Source organism: Calypte anna, chromosome 10 (assembly GCF_003957555.1).
Source record: "Calypte anna isolate BGI_N300 chromosome 10, bCalAnn1_v1.p, whole genome shotgun sequence".
NCBI classification, from domain to species: domain Eukaryota; kingdom Metazoa; phylum Chordata; class Aves; order Apodiformes; family Trochilidae; genus Calypte; species Calypte anna.
In genome coordinates this window covers 8,922,589-8,944,956 of record NC_044256.1, presented here as the reverse complement: position 1 = coordinate 8,944,956, position 22,368 = coordinate 8,922,589, and the positions used below count along the sequence as shown (strand labels likewise).

At 34.8% G+C, this 22,368-nt stretch overlaps 1 protein-coding gene across 1 annotated transcript in view; it reads right to left on the bottom strand.

Moving 5' to 3' along the window:
- WDR72 (WD repeat domain 72) overlaps positions 1-22,368 on the bottom strand; it is a 97,337-nt gene that overhangs the window by 39,839 nt on the left and 35,130 nt on the right. The window contains exons 14-16 of the mRNA XM_008492044.1: positions 7,898-8,691; positions 5,189-5,268; positions 2,970-3,052 (exon numbers count right to left, since the gene is read on the bottom strand). Of these exons, the coding sequence (XP_008490266.1) occupies positions 2,970-3,052; positions 5,189-5,268; positions 7,898-8,691 (957 nt within the window). The remainder of the gene's footprint in view (positions 1-2,969; positions 3,053-5,188; positions 5,269-7,897; positions 8,692-22,368) is intronic.

Below are 22,368 nucleotides of genomic sequence, written 5' to 3'. Positions count from 1 at the left end.
GGTTAGAGCTGGCTTACATCCAGGTAACTCAGAATTTGGAGGAACAGATACTTGTCTCCTACTGATCAAGAAGGCATTAGTCATGGATCTGGCAAAGTTGAGTTATTTCTATATGGCTGTATCACAACACAGAGCCCTCAGACTGCTGTACATAATAGGCAATCTGCTGGACTGATGGGTACTCTGTGGGTATGGCAGCCTGCTCCTCTGCTGCCACCTCAATCAATTCCTTCACTATAGAGGCAGAGACTGGACATAATTTTTTTTAGTGAAACTATTGAGCTATCAAAGTTTCATGCAAAACTGACTGCCATATTTACTATTGAAAATCTTTGCTGAGATTAGCACTGAAAATGGGAAGTTAGCTATGTGGACAAAGTTGTTTATTCCATTTTACTTACTGTAAAGGAAGCCTACCTGGTCTATAATAATTTTATGAAGTGACAACAGACTTCAGTCTTTAGCAAAGTCAGCCTAAGAAGCACTAACTGCTAACTTAAATCAATAAGACTTTAAAAGATCTTAGAGCAGTAAGAAAAAAGAAGCAAATTATTTCCTATTGTAGTCTTCCTTTTGAAATGGCTGAATAAAGGTGCAGAGAGAGGGCATTTCAGCATCTATAATTTGAAGACTAAGGAGCTAGAAAGGACAAGGAAATAATTACCAAAGAAATCCTGGTGGAAAAAACAACCTCATACCTGCTTCAGTCAATATGCAAAATGTTTTGATGGCACTGCAGTTGGGATATTCTGATAACTTTTAAAGTTTTATTTTTATCTTAACCCTTTCAGCCAAAATGGTTTAAAAAACCTGCAATAATATAGTATTATTCTTTTTAAAAATAACCAAACCTAGAAAATACTTGTCACAGATATAACTGAGGAACAGGCTATTTTAAATACAGAATTAGGACAATCAAGGTCAGAAATGCAACCAGTTTCCTCATATTAAACGTTTCAGGGGAAGCTTATGTATGTATATCTGTCTGAAAAGACAAATACACCAGTAATTTCCAGGTGAAATGGGAGTATGGCAACAAGCTGCTATGTTTTATCTCAAAGAATAGCAAAATGCATGAATATGACCTTTCCTTGAAAATCATCTGGAGAAAATAAAACCTAGAAAAATAGTTTTAGCACACACACTTTCAAAAATTAAGACAGAAAAAAATCTCCCTCGGCTCTTCAAAACTTCAACAAGTCAGTAGACCCGTGATCAATCATTTCAGCAGGTTTTTCCAGTTTCCTTGTTTGCACGGAATCTGTTACACAACTGTAAGGAGATGAGGAATCAATAAATGGCAAGTCCTTTGAGCCATGTCTGGTAGTCGCTCCACTGAAGATAAAAATAGAAAATGTTTTTAAAAGCAGGGCAACTAATAGTGTTTTGGGTAAATGTATATGAGTGCCTAATCACACGGCTCAGGACTAGTAAATTGTGCATAAATCTCTGTTTGTATAAAGGTTTAACAATGACACTCAACTATCAACAAAAAAAAAAAATAATTTTGTATAAGTCATTGGTTGCTGAATACTCACACCTATTTGAAAATATCACAAATTATTTTGAATGTTAAATTACATACAACATGTTGGCTAAAAACAATTCAAAATCTGCACTTTAAAGCTTATTGCAACTACAACACACCTCATCTTCCTGCACACTAACTTTCTATGGTAGATAAGACAATTGTCATTGCATAAATGGATCACCCACTAAATTAATTGGAAAACAAACACATAGATATGACTATCAACTATGCTGTAAATTCAAGCTTAATGGCTATGCCACTCTACTCTGTAAACTGTTTGGCCTGGCTGACCAGCCCAACAAGATTTTATATGTATTTCACATGGCAATTGCAGCTATTGAAACTGAGGTCTTGTATTTGAGTTTTTATTAGAATGATTCAAAAAAGGAAAATAAAAAATCTTATCTCAAGAGAAAAAGGGGCAGTTTGTGAGGAAAGAAAAATGCTGAAATAGTAAGGATGATGGGAAGAAAGTGGGGATAGAATAACTGATAAGCTCAAGATAAAAAGCTGAATTCAATTGAATATGAATATTTGCTGAAGCCATTATTGTCTGACTAACCAACCAGGGAACTATCAGTGCTGTACCTCTGCAAACCTCAGCTCTGGAAAGTGTTCTTCACACTTGAAATGCAGCACAGAGTTGATTTTGAAAGGACCATCCAAAAATAAACTTGTAACAACTATTTTATTTCCCTTTTTCTGGAGTAAAATCCCTTGTGACCACAGTGTACTGTCTTGAGTTTTGTGTTTCTGAGCATTACCTCACTCAAGCAACTGCACGACTTTACTTAAATGCATATTTCCAAAATGAAAAATGATCCCTAGATTTCACTGTTGAGACTATTTCAGTTACCTGCCAATTCTCAAGAAGCAATAATTTATCTCTGAAGACATCAGATTCTTCACTAATAAGCATGAGCTTCATCTGACCTGGGAACACTTACTTTTCTAAGTCATTCTCAAGGTGTTCTAATAAGTAAGAACTCAAGATTATTCATTTATCCCTATAAAAAAGGCATTTTCTGTTTCTTCTATAGCATTACATTGGCATATGACAATGCTCTTATTTTGGCTTTTATTTTCCTGGAGCATAAAATGGCATTTGTTATTTAAGTTACATCTGATTGTTACAGAACAGGTAAATTTTTCTTTTTTTTTTTAAAAAAAACAACACAGGCTATCAAATAGATAACCTAGGTTAAAGACCAGTAGGACAGTACCTTCCCAAATCGAAACATGTGCTTTGGCAAAGAAGCTTCGTTAACAGTATATATAGGATTGAAATAATAATATGCTTTCTATAGATCTGAATAGCATTCTTTATGTAATAATTTCATCATAAACCCATAATTACAATGTCACATGGTTTTCAAATAATTACAGCAAATGTTACAGAAAGATTACATTGCAACAACTGACACAGGCTATTTCCTACCTTTATAGACTGGTCACTCCAGCAACAAATGAGTTTCCTCAATGAAACATTCCCAAAGTCTGGGGGATGATACCTGCTTTTACCTGAAAAACACATATAATTAGCAAATTGATAATGTGCATAGAAGTATGCAAATAGAAGGATATTTAAGTTTTTACTTCAGCAACATAACTGAAGCGATCTGAAAAAAAAATTTTTGAAAATATCATCCAGTGAAATTAAAAGCACGAAGTGCTCAGACCATGTTTAAATCAAACATTTATTCTTATGATAAATCAGATTAGGGTTTGTGTTTTGGGTGTTTTCAAAAAAGAGGCCCAATATCTCACAGGGTATGATTTCATGTTAATTTTCTAAAGATATTGAGAATAATTTCTGATTTGGACTACTGAACTATGGATTTTACTATGCAACCTTTAAAACTACTGGAATATGTATTTCTTTACCTTTAAAACTGTAGTGCAGTCAATGCTAAAATATATTCATAGCCTCTAAATGCTAAAACTGGTATGGTAACACTTCTGCCCAATTTACTTTTCTTTTCACAATGCTGGTGTGTGGTCAAGTAGCCACCCAGACAGTGGCTCACCAGTTATGCTTGCAGTAAAGAAAGATGTTACTTTTATGAAGTTGCATGGTATTTTCCTTACTACCCATTCTGATTTTTCAGATTATTTTCAAAGAAAGTCAGTTTCTTTGAAAAGGAAAGCTGGGCTGGTTTATTCTACCTCATCTTCACTTAGACTTCAAGAAACAAATGTGACATCTCAGGAGTTTACTGCAATATTTGTCACCAGATATCTGAATTGGATAAATTTCTTGTACAAGGTGAGGAAAGGCTCAAGCACTGCTGATTTGAATAAATAGCTTTTATAGTTCTCACTGATTCAAGAGCTAAGCTAAGGTTACTCGGGTCTAAACACACCTTCAGCAAGTGTCCCCTTTAATCAAGGCTAGTACAGCCAATAGGATACCTGTCAACTAGTCCTGTCCTCTGTCGTGGCACTTCAGCTCCACATCCATGTATGCAAAAAAGCACTTAACACTCCTGGTTTAATTTGGTTTTGTACCAATTTCTTTGCACATGTGTAAATGTATAGGTAAGTCCAGAAACATCAAGATGCAGCCCTGCCCTTTCTGCTGTCTAGTGTGGCCTTGCTGCTGAAGAACTGGTCCTTCCCAAAACATCTGTGAAATCTACAAGTTTCAGGTAAGGTTTCAATTTACAAATCCAAATAATTATGTGAACTAGGACGTATGGGATATGACTTAGATCACTTCAAAATGTTTAGATACATTCATAGAACTATTTTCACATTCACAATAATTTAGTAATCTCTACACCATTTCCATAACGTTAATTTTCTTTCTTTTTTTTTTTTTTTTTGTAACTTGATTTTACAGTCTATTTTTTTCTTCCAACAAACTTTTCTGCTATCATCACAAGTTCTCCATTTATGGTCCATGTAAGAGTCAGAGAAGGAAAGATATACAAAAATTTATTTTAGATGGGGATATTAGGGGTTATTTACTTAATAGAGTCTAGATTTGACTTGAAAGTATTTGTGTTATCAGTCTAGAGAGCACTTAAGTCTGTGACAGATGCACTATGTGTGTCAGGTAATGTACACTGAAAAATATCTATATTCTGTTTAAATTTTTATTTAGTTATTCATGATTGTATCAATTGCTGCATATTGTAAAAATAACCTTAAACTTGCTTGGCAAAGCCAAGACCGGTGAACTGCCTGTGAGACATTAATGTGAAAAGATGACTTTATTCTGCCCCAAAACAAAAGTCTAAGGGCATTATTGAACAGTCGAGATGACTCTGCTATTACTAAGGCAACACTTTGCTTGAAGGGCTGTATATATCATTGGGTGGTTGTGTAATGGAGATCAGGGACATGGGGGATGGAGGAGTCAACAGGGTTTGTCTTATTACATTTCTGGTTTTCAGATTGCTGGAAAATGTCTAGAAACTCAGTTGCATGTTTTGCCATCACATTACCTAACAGCCCTCATTTAGTTTCCCTGATTTTGTGATTTTTTTCCCAATTTCTTTATTTGCAAACTGGACTTTATTTGGAAACTGGTCCTTGAAGCTAAGGAATATACTTTTTCTTTCATTACTGAAGTTAGAGGAGATATTTTAGCAACAAAAAACACATCATAAATCACACTTCAAAGCTAATATGGCCACTCCTCCATGTACTTACTGCTTGGTAACTCTCCATGAAAACTGGGGAATGCTTCTAGATTTCTCCATTTGTCTTGTATAGATTCTGATTTCTGTGAACTAAAAGAATATGAAACTCTTAAATAAAACCTGAAGTCAAAGAATATGAAACTTTTAAACAAAACTCGAACACACCTACAAAAATCTTGTCTTAAAGTAGGCTTTTTAAATGTAAATAACTGTACTATCAGTTACTGCCAACCACAATTTAGTTTCTCCTAAAAAGTCCCTTGCATTCTTTTTCCTACAACTTAGTATTGAAACATTCACATGTACACAAATAATGAAAAGTATCATCAGTATACAGGAACTTCACATGTGTCTCAAGACTTATTATGGTTAAACTTCATGTTCCTTTACTGAAGCAAAGCCATATATGAAGAATTGAATTAAAATATCATTAAAATATCACTTTCACAAAGGAGTTGTGCTGTCTTTTCTATTATATAGGAAAAATATTCATTTTCAATTTCTAGGTTTCCGTTTTTTCACAGACCATTATTGCAATGCTTGGGATTTCAGTCTATGGCTACAATTTAGGAGACTTCTGTATCTACCTACTGGTATTCAGTACTTCATCACTAAGTCATCAACCTGACCCTTGAAGACAAAGGATATGGATGAATGGGAAAGTGATGAAAAATTTCTCCAAACCCTTGCACTATTTAAAATTATTTCATTTAACTACATTGCTACAGTGACCCTGCACAAACTCTTTTACCTTTCAAATTCACTACAATCTCATAAAGTCATAAAGCAGTGCAATATTATACTCTGAAAGCTTTCATCTTCAGAGCTTTTAGAGATGCAAATCTCAAAAGGCAGAAGAAAAAGTCTTTGAAGATCATTTCTTACTAGCTTTTTCCTGTCTCTGACCCACTTTTATACTCTGACACATTTTACTGCAGGTTCTTCTATTTTCCCAGGCCAGGTCAAGTTGCAAAAAATCAACAGATACACAAACACATTTGTGAGAAACAGCCTATAGATTCAGGCCCAAATTTTTCCAAATCCATGCTTTTCAAATTTTTTAGTTTATTGGATTTTTTTTTCTGAAATAATCAAATTATGTTAAGAAATATTGGGCGTTTTACTGCCTTTAAAAAAAAAAACAGACAACCAAACAAAAAAACCCAACAGATCAGTACTGATCTGATGAGGTGTATGTTGTCTCTGTATAGAGAAAAAAGCTGAATTAATGCAACTGAGATACTCTTATTCCAGTGAGGCCACCGGGGGGCAACAGTCAATGTCAGAGTATCAGAAATGACACCAGCTAACAAGCTGCAAGACAACCATAAATAGGTATATTACTCAGCTGCAGAAAAAGGGGTAATAAAAGCCAAACGATGTAAAAAATCCAAACGAACCATTTTCCAGTCTTTCCATAAAACTCGTCATATTTTTGTAACCAAAACCTTATCAACTTTTTTTCCTTCTGTTTTATACAAAATGTCACCTATTTCTACAAGAGATGCTAACTTCTATGGCTTTATGTTTTCTGGAGAAAAATTTTATAGGACTGTTTAAAAGAAACCCAAAAACAAAAAAACCCAAAACAACCCAAAAGATTTCTCTTGCAACAACTTCAATATTTACTATTTTATGGAAGATATGTTCCAAATACAGGATGAATATGTCAGATCCTGGTCAAGTTCTGGTTCAGATCAATAAAGACACAAGTCCTCCCTTACACAGAAAGGAATCAATGTTCAAGCTGGAGTTCTGGAAGCAACCTTTCATAAGAGATCTTGTCTTGAATATGGACCAGCAGGCAATGTGATTAGCAGTATAAGTAACAGAAATGTGTCCTGCAGGATGCTGCTTATCTCTTGAGATATGCTGACTGCCTGGAGCTTTGTAGAAGATGCATGGATATTTGCAAGATCAGGATCAATATTTTTTGACCCCCTTTTTGCCTCTGGGCAATCTCATCACCAACACTGAAGTTAATTTTCCCTAAAATGCTAAATACAGACCAACCTAGGTTTGTTGAACAACAAGACTGTGGACAATATCCACTGCCTGATCAGTATGCTCTATTTGGCTAAGTCAAGTAACGTCAAACGTTATTTTTCCTTTAGTGCTCAAAAAACATTTAGTCAATAAATTTGCTTTGAGTAACAAAAATGTTATTTGGGATGGTTCTCACAGAATAAGGGCTGAGGAAGCATTCCTTCCTGTAGCTGCCACTATTACTGAGGGGCTGGCACTTTCATCAGTGTAACTAGGGCAGACTGTTCTTGTCTCTGGTGTTTTATTTATCTGTGGAGGCAAAAGCTTTGTGGTAAAAGTATATTTCTTACAGCAAGTGGGTGTCAAAACAGCTCAACTGTGCATGTCACAAAATGTGCCTAAAGAGTTCTCATTATTCTACTTAAATTGCAAGGAAAAGAGTGATCACTAGAAAAAACAGCACATGAAGCCTGATACATCAAGATCTTGTTCTGTTGAAAAAAAAGCCTGGGATCAGTTTTCTCATCTGCTAAACAGGAAAATAAAGGTATTTAACTTTATATAAATCTCCTTTAGTTCCTATAAAGAGCTAAAGAACCTCCTATAAAAAAGCTCTAATGAATGTAAAGTCTATTGTAAAAGTCCATATTTAAGAAAAAAGTTTGTTTCATCATTCACTTTTTAATCACTCTAAAGGAAGAAAAAACTACTAATAAAAGGGTTTTTTCCTTACCTTTCAATGTCATCTGTAACTGCTGAAGGCCTGTTAATTATCCTGTTGACTAAAGCTATTCTGCTTAATAAGAAGACTACTGTTTCCAATCCTTCTTTCTTTCCACTTGTTGCTTCAGTTGCAGCAAGGTACTTGTTTGACAAATCAAGCAATCTTTTTGAAAACAAGTTGACCACTGGATGTTCTTCTAGCACATCACAATCAGTACAATTCCACCCTGGCAACATTAGTAATAGGCAGTTTTCATTTGACACAAGTCCAGAAGAAACAGGACACTGAAGCCTCAAGATATCCAAATGCCTAACACAAAAATTATCTATTTCTTCATCTACACCCCATGGTAAGAGACATGACAGAAGCAGTTTAGCTGTGTCAATGGTGACATTCACATCGATGTTTCCTGGTGGCTTCATTCGTGTCTTTCTTGAACTCTTCATTTTTTCCTGTCTTTCCATGTCACCACTTTCTTCCCAAGGCCTAGCTGCACTGTTAGCATCCTCGCAGACCTGGTTTGAACAAACAGCATCTACTTGCCCATCCACTGGAGATATGGAGCCAGCAGTTTTCTCTCTTTTTAATGTCAGTGCCCTTTTCTCAGTACTGTTTTTGGCTCCTTCTAGAGTATGGTAGTTGTGGGATGAATTTGATGACTTTAATCCATCGAGTTGAGATGACAGCAGAAGTTCTTCAAGTTTTTCCAGATCAAATAAGAGAATATGAAAGACTGCATTGTTCCATTTTGATTTAACTGGTAAAATAGAAGAGGGCTGTAGGATGCAGCTTGTATCGGTTAACTGAAAGAAAAATATTAAGTGTCCAAACAAATCCATAGTATTTGGTTATTTTCAAGATATCAGCATAGAATTGCAGTAATACAGCAAGTAACACAAATTACCTCAGATCCCATATGGCAATAAAGATCCACTTATGAGAGTGGGTTTCCTACCTTTACACATCTGCAAGTTCAGGAGAAAAACATCTCACTTTCCTGCTGTACTTTTCCCTATACCATCTTGTTTGTCTGTGAATTCCAAACATGATGGAATTCTTACAAGAGTTTCTGTAGGACTCAGGAAGGAGTAAAAAATTTTCTAATGAGGATAACAATAGATTATTAGCATCTTTTGCTGCTTGTTTACTCCTCTTTTGATTATAAAAGGATTGGATCTACCCATCTCCCAAATTTTAAAAGGATGATATTCATGTTTCAATAAACCTGTATTCCTCAATTTTACTTTTTCACTTGCATTTAAAAAAATCTGAAATGGTAATTCCTTTAAAGCAAAAAAGTATTTTTCAAATACAGACTGAGCATTACAAGTACTTGATTTTTTTTCTGCCTATGAAATGCAATATTACTTAGAATCATAAACTGACAGAAATGTTTACCAGGAGGAATGTCTGTATGACATCTCAAACCTCCTGCTCTATAGACTTCCATGTCACTGATACTTTTGTGAAACTGATAGTATTTGTAAAATCATTTTCTGAGGATAGAAACCATGACAAGCACCCAACTGTAATTTGGAGGAAAAATCCTATTATTTCTGCATGTGAACAAAAAATAAATCAGAAAAGGACCTAATGAAACAGAGCTGAATCTTTAAGAATATTCCAACAGATTTCCATTCTAGAGACAAAAGTTCATATTTTTTCTGAGAAACTCCAGATATGTTTATGGAAGAACAAACACATTCTCTGAGAGGAATCATCACATTGCACAAACAGAGTGGCATTCCATGAAGGTAGTGGGAGGATATTCCAATGGTAAATTTAAACTAAGAGATTTTGACACAACATCTTAGATTCCTGCTGTATCTGTTAAAGAGGAATCTTTTTACATTCGAGGCAACAGAAGACACAGGGGAGTATAAATTCCTCATTGAAGCTTTTGCCCTTTTCTTTAAGTGCTTATTACTTGAATGATTTTATTGTCTTGCACAAGTCCATGCTCCCAGCACTGTGTTCATCTGGCTACTTCAACTTTACGAGGCAGGTATGAGCAGGAAGATTGCACCAAAAAGCAATTTATCAGCCCAGTGATAGCGTTCATATCACAGGCAATACAGACTGTCCTAGATCACTACATTAGTTTTAATATTCTTGTGATGAGAAGTATTCCACTAATGCAAAGAACAACTTCAGTTAAAAAGCTGAATCTTAAAAGAAACCATGTGTCAGTAAGCAAGGCAACAGCTGTATGTCATTTAAATGTAATGCTGATTAACATCTTTCTCAAGACCACTCCTTTCCTAACTCCTTTACCATTGCAACTATGACTTTATAGGATTAGCAAGTTTTAAACTGTTAAGATTACAGTTATGAATAATATAAGGCAAAAAATCAGCTTTCTATAGCCTACAAGTTATTTGACCATTCAGTTTTGAATAATAATATAATTCATCCTTGTTATTGAGAGACTGACGCTTGCACCAGATGAGGATGCACTCTAATACATAATCTTATTTAAAGATCTCCATAGGGAGTCATAAATAAGAGATTATAACTGCTTGTTCAGGCTCTTTTTATCCTTTCCTTTTTCCTTTTTAAAAAATAATACATTGTAGTTAAGCACTAGGATTATTTTAATCTTTAATTATGCTGTTTCCTAACACAAAGGGGACCCCATGGAATGCAAATACTGGAATTCACAAGCTAGCTCTGACATTAAGAGAAGCTATTCTTATTTGGCCTATCATTTTCACTTTCTGTTCTATACATTTATATTTGGTTGATTAACATTTAAAAACCTTTAAGAGCATCACCATCCAAACACAGGAAAACACTGTGACAATGTCAATCTGTTGAGGCATCTGGTGATGCTGCTGTGTGTGAAGTCACAATAAATGTTTATTGGCAATATGAAAGCTTATTGACATTGATCCTAAAAGCATCTACCAAGTTATCTTAGCTCTCTGCTATAGGCATTTCATTCCAATGAAAGAAGGTGGACATCTAAAGCTCTAGACATAAAACACTATCTAGGAAATACAGACAAGTTACTCTCTTTAACAGAAGATGACAGAAAACAGAGGGCAATCCATAAAACTAACTACAAACTAGAGAGCTGGTAATAACATTGGCTGATGGATATTAAAAAGCAGATTACCACATATTTACATTCCATACTGTGCCTTTCCTAAAGTTGCAGAAGTACTTAACAAAACTAAATCTTAGACAAATATTGCCATAGTCTTTAGTTTTTTTCCAAATATAAACATTAAGAGCTTAGTAACTCAATTTCAAAAAAACAGGTTAATAACAAGGGCAATAATAGCAGGACTTGTCTCTGAATGACACAGCCCAAATTTGAGGCCTCCTGGTTGCCAACACACAGGCTTCAATAAGAAAAAGATCCCTTTTTTCTTTTTTTCTGACAATTTTTACTCAACTCTCAGTTATTACAGCATTGGTTTTCAAACCCAAACTGCTTAAGCAGATAGTACTGTGTATACCCAAATATCAAGCCATCCACAAGCCTTCCTATTCTTGTAGTGAATTTCAAATTACAGTGTCAAAAAAATAATTTGGTAATACGGAGGCTTCCTTCAATTCTACAACTTAAATAACCACCACACTGAAAAGAATAATACTGAAGCTACCTACAGATTTTGGTAATGATCTTTTTGAAAGACTGTACAGTCTATCTTTTCTGGCAAACTTTGATAACCTATTTATGGGTCTCCCCTGACCACCAGTGTTCCATTACTTTTATTATCTAGCTGAAAAATTGGAAAGATTTAAAAAAAATATTTTATAAATTTCTGGAAGCTATTGCAGAGAGGGCAAACTGCATGGCTTATCACAGCTTCATTAATTTTATCTAGTTTTGAAAGCTGACATTTGCCTTCTTTGTCCTGGTCCAAGTGTATGAAGCTAAAAAGATTCAAGTGTTAAGGTTTCTTGCTCAGGTTGTGATAATTAGCAGAACGTGTTACCTCTGTTTTGCACAGTAAAAATTTACTAGCAGTAAATCTCACAAGGAGTTATTCCAAAGGAGGTGTATGTTACTCAAGAATGAAAATTTTAAATGTATTTTTATCTTTTATTAAAAGTACTTTTTAGAATTAACAAATCAGTGTATGAAGCTAAATAGTTTAGTAAATCAGACCTTCACCTGCAAGCTTTAAAGCAGCAAGACATCTGACTACAGACCAAAATTATATCTTGAGACTAATGAACTATTTGTGTATCATCTCTGAGTGACCCACAGCAGAATGGAATTTCTACATCCAGGGTTCAGGGAGGCTTTCAAATGGCAAACTGTATCTACTTCATGCACGGCAACTTCCACCTCTCTCACAGCTCCCTGCTTTGCCACTGGACAAGTGCTGGGGCAACAAACTTTGCAGGCTCACTTTAATGGATTTCTTCTGGCACAGTATCCATATTCCTGCTCCACAACTTACACAAGCCTGTACTTCCATCTTTACACATCTAAACCATAACACCTTAGCACCCAAGCAAAAATCCATGTGTGTTTATGGAAAAGGGGAGGCATGAGGCTATCCTTACTGCTCCCCCAAATACATCAATACATGCCACTGTCTTTAAAGGGTTTAAGACACACATACCACAAAAATTTCATTAGAAGTACAATTCAAGTGTTATTTTACCTAGCTGCCTTCTTGTATCTAAAGGCCTTTTCCCACAGGGATTCAACTTGTTCTACAAACACTATTCCTCTTAAAATACACACTTCCATTAGCTGGCAAGGATTCCCATACTGTTGCAGCTCATCTGTGTGTGTACATATATATATATATATGTACACACAAACACACACACACACAGTCTTCTCCACACACCACCTTTCTTTACCAGATGCATTCTATCATGGGTTTTGTGCTAAAAACAGATTTGGCAAAAAGTTTTTGACATTCATTTTACACATAGGAAATGAAGTGGCAAAATCACACAGTAGATTTTTAGGAGGATAACCAGACTCAAAAGTGACCAGAGGTCACTTTGATACCACCAAAAAGAAATTGCTCAGCTCTTGCAGCATACATAGATGGTATCAACTTCTACATAAAACATGCCCTGAAGTATTAAATACAACTTCTTCTTAGAGACTTTTAGCCTTCTTATTCATTGTGCTCTTATTTTATTCCAAGCAACAGGACAAAAGTAACAGAAAATTAGCCCCAAAGTTTCCAGTACCTGTAGAATGAATTAAGCAGCATAAAGCACAAATGAGAGCTATTCTGCTGACTCTAGGCAGTTTTTAATTATGTAATATTCAAGGTATTTGAGTCCCTTTGAGCTTTCTCTTGTGAGAGTATATTTTGATCCATTAACATTAAACAAGTCAGAAAGAAGATCAGTCCCCTCCTTTATCCAGTCAAAATAAAAATATTAGAATATATTAGAAAATATTAGAACATATATTTAGGTGAAATTTCAGTTAGACTGAGGTGGGGAGGAGGTGAGCTTTACTGAAGTATTGTCAAAGGAGACTTGAAAGTTTTTTTCATTACTGGAAACTGCACTGCTTCTGAATTTTTTGGGGTGGGGGATTTTCTATCTTGTATTTGTCTTTTTTGGCAGATCTTTACTTTTCTAGTTTGGAAGTCATTAGAATATCAGCTTTAATACCAGCCCAAAACAACAACCCAATACTTAAGTACATGAGATCAGCAAGACTTCAAGTTCTTTAATAAATGTATTTACTGTAAAGAAAAATAAAATATAAATAAAAAAATAAAATAAAATAAAACCATCCTACTGTCTGCTTATGTATTCAGTGAAGACAGCCTGTGAACAAACTATGTGGATTTTATCCTTTCAAACAAGTGTTTTTAAGCACAACCCCATATGGAGTCATTAAAAGAACTTTATCCTAGAGCCTTTAAGGAATTTCTTGATATGATAATTTCTGAAATACCACAATAGAAGTCTGAGATTGCAATCTCAATGCTTATTTCAATAAAATTAACACACTTGTCATCTGTCTTTGCTGCAATGATCCTGAATTATACCACAAAGAAGATGGAAACTTTAAAGAGCATTTACATGTTAGAATCACTTATTCTTAGTTACATCTGTAGCATTAATATTGACAATAACTAAGACCAAAATTCACTAAATCTGAAGAACATGATTTACAGAAATGAGAGAGGAGGGTGGGGCAGTACAATTTGCCAACCAGAAGGTACCAAGGGCTAAGAATTTTCTGTCTTTAACATGCCAGTCACTGGAATATCAACAGGAGCTCAGAGAACCTAAGTTTTCTCAGAATTGTCTCAACATTCATCTGACTCTATGCTCCCCAAAAAATAAGGGTGCCACACAGCTGCTCATAGAAATTTTGCTACTCCTGCCCTGTCCTGTTAATATGTACTTCATGGAGCTTCTTTAACTGAAGCATAACTACTGTACTAATCTGTCTTAAACATTAACTTTGTTACTAAATAAAACCTCTCTCCTGTTTTCCATGATGCTTTATCCTTAATGGTAGGAAACAATAACTGTGGTTTTGCTTGTTCAAGCTTTGAGATTTTTTTTCATTATACTTTTAAAATACAGAATAGCTTAGTAAGTTTCTTTACTTGTTTAGAAATTTTTATCTTTCACAAATAAAATAGTAGCACTACATATAATATAAGAGAAAGAGTTATGTTTTGGAGACATCCGTGTTTGCAGGTGCCATCTCATGCATAGTTTTGCAAAATAGGAAAATTGTAATTATCTCATGGAATTGTCTCAGAAAACAAATACATAAAGAATGTACAAAATGGCTGGCACAGTGTAAATTAAAGCATTAAATTAATTTCTAAATCCTCTGAGCCCTCTGTTGCTAGAGATGGCAGTCGATAGTAGTAAAAAAAAAATTGCCTCCTTGAAATGTGCTTGGTGGACAGCAGCTTGATGATTGGCAGCACAAATAGAAGACAAACGAGAAAGCCTTCAATCTGCAGCTGATGCACAGGAAGAACATGGGGAGCTGAGTTTACAATAGAGAAAACATTACCAAGCTAATGGCACAGGCAATCATTTGACCACCATGCATCTCTGATAGCAGCAGGGCATCCATTTTCAGTTAAGTGTTAGAGTACCTTTTTGCTTTCTCTGACCACTGCAGGGGTAAAACAACCTAGTGTGTGAAACCCACTGACTGGTAATAAATTACTATATTGGATACTTTTTGTTTTCTTTCAGCAATGACTTTACTGTGTATTCCTGCTATCATTACCAATTAAAGTGGAGATCGCCTTAGCAAGCTCTATCTAAGTGTGTATCAGTCCCCACGCTCCAATTGCTTTGCCAAGTATCACAGGGTCAAGAGGCTCCTCTGACCTTTATCAGCTAAGTCTCTCTGACCACTCACTATTTGAAGCAATCTCAGCTGAACAGATGGACACTTTTGCAGACTCTATAAAGCTTAGAATATAAAGATAAATGAAATCGTGTTTGGGGCTCCGAACTGGTTTATGAGCATAAAATATTATTAGCAAGTTCCACAAAAACTCTCAGATTTCAAATAGCACATCTTAAACCTATAGCATGAACACAACACCTCTTTATCTACTGGGAAATTGGGTTTTTTTGTTGTTGTAGCTTCTACAGATAAAACTGAAAATCTGATATAACGTACAGTCTAGTAATCACAAAGCCACTTCCAAATTTACAAAGGCTAATTTAATTCCTTATATCATTAAACTACAATGAGGAAAAGATTTAATATTTGCCTTTTACCATGACAGCCAGTTAGAAAAGCATACAGCTCAACATCAAACAGATCATTCCATGTAGCTGGATACATAGAGAAGGCTTGGACCCTCTTTTCAAATTTCTGTATCATTAGTTTCTAAAAAGTCCTTACTCTTCAAATCACTGCACCAAAATTTTAATCATACAACACATAAGAGAAATATTCAAATTCCCTGGATAATGCTGGAAAAATTGGTACTAATATCAATGTGGTCTTGCAGTCATATTAGTGTATTTGTATAATTATCTATTTTTCAAAAACAATGTTGAACAGTTTTTAGTTTGAGCTAAATAATATCAGCAAACCTGCCTTAAGTTCATAACCTTAAATATTGTTACACAGGCTTAACTGGATTTAGCATTGAGACTTTCTTAAACTGGATAAAAACCATGGGATACTGTGTTGTTTCTTTTTTCTTTCTTAAGCTTGCCTTAGTTTTCAGAAGAATAAATTCCAAAATTCCAATCTGCATTCTTCTGCAGGATGTTATAGATGTTTCATAGGAAAATTACCCCAAAACATTTTTCAGTCTTTCACTGTGGTATCATTGCAATTCAGCCCACAATTCAAAACTGTTTTACTAACAATGAACCCACTGTCATTTGCAAGTGCACAACTGCCTTATTGCTCAGCCAAAAGGATGAAAAATCCAGAAAAGGTGCAACAATCCATTTAGTGAAAAAACTTACAACCATCAAGCATATAATTGAAATAACTCAAACATATGCCAGCTCTAAAATAACCTGTGTAGGAAGAAAGGATGCAAATTATCAGCTATATTTTAATCTCTACATAAAGACCATCCCCACCTTCTAATCCAATGCAGCTCCTATGAGCAACCCACACATGCACACTCCCATGTCTAAGTCTGTTTTCTGAATTTAGGGATCATGTGAAGAGTTTCTGGCCCTAAAAAGGACCCACAGCCTCCCAAATGGGGCAGATAGGTCAGCCTTATGCACACGGTAAGGATCATACAGAACAAAGGAATACTGCACCAAGGTCATTCATATTCTTTACCTTCACTTAGTCACAGTAGGCAGTATCCTCTTGAGAGGGGTATTCAGAACTTTTCTTTTTCTTACTCATTTACCCTTTTTAAATCTCAGTACTCCTATATAAAAAACTAAGTGTAAAAATCCCATGTTCAGACCAGAGGGGCAATTTATGATTAATTATCCCATATGACTTAATCTAAAAAAACTTCTTTGAATTTAACATTGCTTTTCCTATTCTGTGCATTATAACAACTTTGGTCATATTACTGAGGACACACAGAGACTCCCAAGAGTCCTCCTCCTCCCACACTACTACAAAAGCTTGAGCTTTGAGCTTACATCACCAATGTTTGTCTATCCATTTAACTACAACAGAAGTACAGTTAACATCTTTCCTTCCAGCTCCACAATCTTCCTCCTTTTTCTGTCTTTGCAGAGCTTTGAACAGCATTTCTGGCATCAGCGTTCACAAGTCTGTGACACAATGCAAGTAATTAAGCCAAGGAGCCTTAAAGCTCAAGCTGCATGATTAATAAACTAAAGAAATGGATAAACCCCCCTTTTTTTCACATATGGCAGACTACTGTTGGGCACTTTGTTGGCCAGATGGATCTACTGGGCCCTACAAATACAGAATTCTCCTATTTTGTTTTCATGTCCACACTGTGTCTCTCTCACTCCATCACAAATACCAAAGTTAAAGATTTCACTGAATTTAATGAAAGCCTACACATAAAAGAGCAACTGGAGAAAAATCAATGTGATATCCAAGAATAACTGCTAAGTAAAGCTAATATTCTTTAAAGAATATTCTTCACATGACTTTTCAACAGGAGAAAGCAAGTCTACGTTTTGTTTCTCAGGCAAATATTTGAAGAATTATCTATGACAGAGAGACAACTTTATACAGAGAACTTTTGCTTTGCTCTAGAATACAGATCACTACCCGTCTGATATTCTATCAGAAAGGAAATTGTAAACAGTACCTTCAAAGTGTCTTTTAACATTTTTATTACAGAAAGAATATAAAAATGAACTGGAGATGCTCTCATCCTGAAATAAGATCTTTGACATAGATAATCTCTGTGCTATGAAAGGTTTAGATGCAAAGGGAGGACAAGGTGGTTTTAAATGAAGTTTTATTAATTTATATACTCAGTATTCAAACACTGTCTAGTTCTTTTTATATTAGTTTATCTTGAATGTAGAAGTAAACTCACTAATCATATCTTTAGAAATATATGGAAGTCAGGGATAGGTGGTAGCCAAAACCTTGCTCAGCACTTAGGAAGAAAAGCCATAAGATGTAACATCCCCCATGTTTCCCAGACAAATAATTCTACACAGCAATCCACAAAACACAGACTGACACATGGATCTAGGAATTATAATACTGAACAATTTCCTGGATGAATGAACATCCAAATATCTGTGAGAACAATGCTGAATACAAAGATATTGCAAACACAACCTTAGGAGGGTAAAACATGAGACTATTGCTCTGTGCTAAGAAGGATTGATGTATATAAAAATTAAGTTACCAACCCATGACTGGCTGCTGACTCCAGCTGAAATAACATATTTCCTCTGGGCAGGTCTGACATTTCCCATGCTGGATTATGACAGTTCCACCCATAACATTTATCTATGTAAAAAGGACTAGATCAAGTCATAAGCAAATTAGGTTCTACTAAAGAAAAACAACAAAAATTGTGGTATTAATTTCTTAAATATTAAAAATTCTTTCTATTCTAGAGAATGTCATTATTGAAGACCCAGAAAAAGGTGAGCAGGACTTTTTTGGAGATCCTGTATCATTCTAGGGTGTATCAGGACAGGATCTAAGTCTCTGCAGAACTGTTCAGACTTTCTAAGGGAAGCAGAACTGCATGGGCTTCCAAAAAGATAATATGTGAAACTATTCCAAAACATAGCTGATTGGTCAATTTGTCTTTACTTCAAGTATTCCAAGAATCAAATCTGGCCACCAGAACAAATTAAATTTAAGTATTAGTATGTAGAAAAAATATTTCAAGAGAACATAAATGTAACCACTGCTGTTGCTTTATTTTAAATTGAACCACAGGTTAGCTTACTATTTTAGTTCTGCTCATTAACTGAGAAAAGACATTCCATATCAGAAGGAAGCTCACAGATACAAGTCTTTCCTTTGAAGGAAAAGGTTTGATGTTGCAAGTTATAGCTCTATAATTGCATTTCAGGTGCCAATGTATTTCTGAAAAAGGCACCATTTGGTTCTTTTAATAGGTTATTCCAGCCAGAAAACTAGAAAAATTCTCACAGACCTGAATACTTGCTGATACTTTTCTTCACCAAAATAACACTAATTAAACTATAAAAGGGGACAAAAGTTAGTGTTTAGAAAAGATGATTATCACAAGTGTAAAGACTCCATCATCCTGATGTCATTAATGGTGAAGAATTCTCAAGAACATCATTGGACAATATGAAAATACAAAGGTTAGAACAAGGATGGTTACTTTATTTTAAAATTAATTAGGCAGAACCCTTAAAAGGAAAATCCATTAGGCTGATCAACAAAAGAAATCACATCTCTGGGAACACAAAGTAGTAAAGGTGAAATGTAAGATAGGAAAATTCAAATTGTATATGATGGCACACTCAGAACTTAAAGAATTGTAAGTGGAGAACAAGGTATCATGTATAGCACTTCAGCAGGATAGACACTGTATGCCTCTATCCATAAAAATATGCCTCTAAAATCCAAAATAGTTTCCAAGCAAGGGATAGAGAAAGGAATTGCAGCATAACAGCTGAAGTACAGGGGAATATAGAAGGAAAGGAAGACAGCAACAGCAAGGTTTAGCTTCAGTAAATGGTCCTTCAATGTGAAGTACTTCACAAGGCCTATTGATATTGGCCTTAAAATTCCTTCTACTAGGATACTGTAGAACCTTCCCTATCTTTAGCACAGGGTCCATTTAGTTGTCTAGACAGGGAAAAAAAAGAATTTTAAGTCAGTCACTTTCAGTAAAATAGCAGAGAAGAAAGTTTGTATAAGTATATGGAAAGAGTATCCAAAGAACTGAAATAAATAGTTGAGGCTTATTCTCATATTTCTGTCATGCTGTGTTACTCACTATCCATATCTGCAAGAGTAAAATGTGCTACAGAATGACAATGGCAGATTTTTGCTTTCAGGTAATCAAAGGAGAAAACACCAAGATAAGAAATTCTTGACTTGGCTGACCAATTCAGAAAACTGGAGTAACTTCCAACAAAGCTGACCTCTGGTCCAAGCTATCAATATCTCTCAGGATCATGATGTCTTTGAACTGGCATCAATTTAATCTCGTAACTCTAAAGTTACTACTTCACTGTAATTATGTTGCTATCTCAGTCCCTTGATAAAATACTTAATTGTGAAAGTTCACAGGAAATGCAGTACTGCAATCCTTTGAATTTGAGTTACAGGCAAAAAAACTCGTATTCCTATTACACTTAATATGGTATCACTCCTTATTTTGTATTTGATAAGTATTTGGGTTTTGTGCTTGAAACTTATTTCCATTTTTCTATCAACCTTTCCATCAATTTTCAAATTTTTTTAATTTTCAAATTGCATCCTTTACTGTAGTAAAACAATTGCTATTGTCCTATAGTCTTCATTTGTCTTTTACTAATTCTTTGCAGCAATATAACAAAGTAGATATTTTAAAATTTTTTCTTGTTTTAAGCGACTATAAAATATAAACTTTAGCTTTCCTACTAAGAAAATGCCTTTCTTTCATAAGCATGTTCTGTTTAAAGCAGGAGATGTGTGCTGTTAGATATATGTACAAGGTTTTTAGGACAATGAATACAACATATGTCAATTTTTTGGAATGCATTTGCATGTGTTATAGTAATTGGTACTTTACTCTGGTCATAATTATTTCTAACAGCTGCACAAAAAAAATTTTTACAGATCTCATGCAGTCCTTATTTACCCATTTTGACTCCACTTTCAGCACCATATATTAATGAGCAAACAATGGTATTTTAAGGATTTGTTTAGTGAAGATATCAAGCAATAAATACATCTAGAACTCCTGTAAAGAAAACATTTTCCCCCCTCATCTTTGCCTTGTTTGTCCTATATATATATATATATATATATATATGGTAAAAATGCTCCTTTTCTGGACTAGCTCTTCAGCAGTCTGAGTCAGCAGTCCAAGGCTTAGCAATAATTGCACAGCTTTTAGAGGCTGCTCTTCATCCAACATTTTTATCCAGCAGTTCTGTTTACATTATTGAAATCAGTAGAAACATCACTGCATGATAAACACAGATTCATATCCAAATTATTTAAAAGAAAAACTAGACAACTTTCCATTAGGTAAGCTTTTTGAAACATCAGGAAAACAATTCTCAGACATATACAGCTTTTTAAGTGTATCAATGAAATCTTCATATGATGCACTGAAGCATTTTCTGTGGTTTATTTTTAAACCAGCTTTCACACAGGTCTGATTTTCAAATATATCTATGACTTAAAGGTATAATGAGAGCTAGTTCCATATAAACACCATGAGCACAGGATCTAGATGGTAGCCTATTGTAATTAAGACCAGTGATTCAATACCTATTGCTGCTGGCCAGGTATCATAGCAACCTTGTGTCACTGAATACTGCTGGAAAACTGTTCAGCACCAGCAAGACTGTGCTTCAGGAAAATCTACAATGGCACTACAGATTGTCAACATCTGTGGGGGTTGTTAAAGGGAGAACAACAAAGAAATCTCCTTTAAAAAACCCCATGCTTAGAAAATTGACTACAGTAGCACTACAAAAGGGAAATAAAATAAAGAGAGGAAAGAGCAGTTTTTGCCATTAGTTACATAACTTATGCACCCACGTCCTAATATCCATCTAAGCTGAGAGTCGAAATCATGCTGCATGACCACATTGTTTACACACACAAAGTACTGTCTTTTTTGATATTTTTTTTTAACAAACACAAGAATCATTCATCAACAACATGATGAAAATAAAAGAGAGCCACTTTAAAAATTATATTTAAACTTCCAGAAATGAACTCTAGATAGTCTTGCATAAATCTGCAAAAAAGAAAAAACAGGTTACTATGAACAAGAACCCAATATTGATTTTTCTGCGGTGCAGTAAAGCATCTCCATTCTATTTGGCTGCTGTCAAAGCCACTCTTTAACAGCTGGAGTCAAATTGCACTATTTACAGCAAGAGCCCTTGTCAAGTGGACCATAAGTATTCTAACAATACACTATTCAAATGGCACTTTGCCACACAAATTGCTGACTTGATGAATACCCTATGTCAATGACTAAGGCCAATATAAAAGTTTCATTTTTAGAGAGGTTTTTACATTCACATATTGAGTTAAGCTTTCTTGGAAGAACTATTAACTATATATTTTGGGTCTTTTGACATTGAAAATAATTAAAATCCATTTAAATATATCAAGGGGATTTGACAACATTAATATGGAACTTACGTTAACCGCATTTGTCACACTCATCTGTTAGTGGTACTCCCATTGGCACGTGCAGCACAATAAAAGAATTAAAATGGTCCAAACACCATGAAATCAAAGCATTCTGCTTTTGTATCTGTGATTTACATGATGGCAAACATTTTCAAAGAAAGCCTTTGAAGCTGGACTTCTATGTGAGAATATTATTTTTCTTTCCTCCGAGGATGGAATAAAGAAAGACAACTGTTTTCCGAGTGTTATTTTGTGTTATTTTATCTTAAAT